The following is a 2,500-nucleotide window of genomic DNA, read 5'->3' as shown; positions in this document are numbered from 1 at the left end:
CTCCCTCCAGACCAGCGCCTGGTTCCTCAACGTAGGCTACTGGACCTAACCTATTGGTGGTAGTGGGTGTGTGTGTGTGTGTGTGTGTGTGTGTGTGTGTGTGTGTGTGTGTGTGTGTGTGTGCGTGTGAGAGTGTTTCCTACCACACAGGTTGTTTTCACACTTCTGCAGGTTTTCAGGACATCTGGAGCACCAGTCTCCTTCAACAAACGGCCTCTCATCCTCAAAGTTCCCTCTGAACACACAAAATCACACGTCATAGTACAAAAATATAACATAACTTTGTTATGATCACATGTACTGCTCCTCGCTGGGACACACAATGTTTAGTCAGCAGACTAAACTCAGGGATGAATGAGGGAAGGTGTTCTGTCCACCAGGGGGAGCTGTTGTTCAGCACAAACTCTGACACGCTTACAGAGATTGTGGAGAATTATTAGGAAACATGGATTCTTTATTAAGTGCTCGACCCCGGTGGGTTTTTAGGACACCAAAGGTTCAGCTGCAGTCTTTAAACATTTCACAGAACTACAGCTCCTTCTTAACCTGTCCTCGGGTCAAATTTGACCCATTTACAAAACCCTTTCTACATCAGAATATGATGAAAAGTGACCCAAACAAATCGAAAAAGTGGCCAAAAAAACCCACCAAAAACATCCCCATAGGTGACACTAACTTGTTAAAAAATATTGGGAAAAAAGTGACTTAAATATGAATAAAATCGAGAAAAAAGTGGAGAAAAGTGGAGAAAAAGAACAGCAAAATGTTGAAATGTTGAGCCAGTAAAACCCAAAGTAGCAGGTCGACCGGAGGACACCGCGAGGGTTACCGTGACTACGCACCGCGGCCGACTGGAGCTTCAACGCTACAGGAAGTGATTCATCTTCAAAGGAAGCTGCTTCTCTCAGCTGCAAGGAGCGGTAAATCTGTCGGCGTCGCGTTGTTGGGCGTGTTGAGCGACCAGAGCGTCAAGCAGAGAGTTGAAGTTTGGTCAACTTTATGGTAATGAGCTATGACACCAAACGACCAGCAACCAATCAGAACATAGACGTCCTTCACGCTGGCTGATCCCAGAGAAACATACGATGTAAACTGTCGTTCCTACCAAAACATTAGTTCAGAGAAAAAGGAGGAGGAGCTCATCATGGCCGTTGCTGGGCTCCCTATCATTGATGATATGACGTTGTTTGCGTACAGGGACTGGGCTTCAGCTGACAACACTGAGGGCTGTTAGGCCCTGGGGAGGCTCCACGCAGAGCTTTCTCCATAGCCTACGTAAGTGGCCTGGTGTGCGTCGAGCCGGCGTGTGTGTGTGTGTGTGTGTGTGTGTGTGTGTGTGTGTGTGTGTGTGTGTGTGTGTGTGTATGTGTGTGTGTGTGTGTGTGTGTGTGTGTGTGTGTGTCTCCCCTGTTCTTTCTGACCACATTGTGAAATATGGAGCAGAAGAAGTTAACCCTCTCCTTGATTTCATGTTGTTGATGCCCTGTGCATGTTTCCACTGTGCCTGATCACGTACTCTGCATGTGTACTCTGTGTGCCTACACTGCTGACGCCCCCTGAACGCAGCAGCGAGTGAGAAGCAATGAGGAGCAGACATCAGCTGGACTTGAGTTTAGTCTGCGGCGATTGTTGATGGACAGTTTCTTTCTAGTGTGCCTCCATGGAAATGTAAGTTTAATTGTTGTGTTAGGTAACACACAGTTAGTGTTTATTAGCCGTGAATGTATTTAGGTTTCTGTTAGCTTACAACGGGATTCAGAGCTAGCTGCTAGCTTGTAATAGTCTGTTTAACTGTGTTTTACAGTCTCATAGCTATTATATGCTGTGCACTGAATAGTTTGGTTGTTTATTCTGTTTAAATGCTTGTTATAATTCGTATGACTGTCATTTATAGAGGTTACATGAATGCCTTTGTGTTTGTTAATCTTTAATTGATAGCTCATTGCATTCTAGTTATTATTGTTAGCCATTAACATTGCTCTGTGCATGCTATTCGTAGATGGCTGTTTAGTTTAGGTTTGTCTTGCTATTGGTCTGTAATTATCCTTTCTAAACAGTCTGTATTGCTGTGCTTTGTTGTTACAGAACCACACACACAGAAACACAAGCCTATTTGTTTATATAAACCATCTAAACTGCAACCCTGGACTCTGCCTCTCCTTTCCCCCCACACTCTCACCTGAACATTGGAGCAGTGTCCTGACCCGTCACCCTGAAGCGATTGCTGCCACACCTATTAACCCATATTTACACATTCTATCATACAACGTGTAGTTACATTTTTCGAGAGGTGATGTCAGGCTACGGCGTAGACGCAGAGGGGTTTGTGGGGGTACGTCATTGATTCTACACACAACCATAAAACAGCCTTAGGTAAGCTTGTTACCTTCGCAGTGCTGTCAGCTGCCCCCTCTCTCCCTCACATGCACGTGCACACTAGAGGATGGATACCCGACCCGAGCCCGCCGGGCCGGGCCGGGTTCAGACAGATATTTAGAAA

General features: G+C 45.7%; 1 protein-coding gene across 1 annotated transcript in view; it reads right to left on the bottom strand.

The window, feature by feature from the left end:
* The window catches only part of LOC144513189 (uncharacterized), a 21,758-nt gene that overhangs the window by 1,862 nt on the left and 17,396 nt on the right, over window positions 1-2,500 (bottom strand). The window contains exon 5 of the mRNA XM_078244181.1: window positions 144-235. Coding sequence (XP_078100307.1) covers window positions 144-235 — 92 coding nt within the window. The remainder of the gene's footprint in view (window positions 1-143; window positions 236-2,500) is intronic.

The sequence above is a fragment of the Sander vitreus genome, unplaced genomic scaffold (assembly GCF_031162955.1).
Source record: "Sander vitreus isolate 19-12246 unplaced genomic scaffold, sanVit1 R1_20, whole genome shotgun sequence".
Classification (NCBI taxonomy): domain Eukaryota; kingdom Metazoa; phylum Chordata; class Actinopteri; order Perciformes; family Percidae; genus Sander; species Sander vitreus.
The sequence above is the reverse complement of the archived record's forward strand: the minus strand, read 5'-3'. Positions and strand labels throughout refer to the sequence as shown.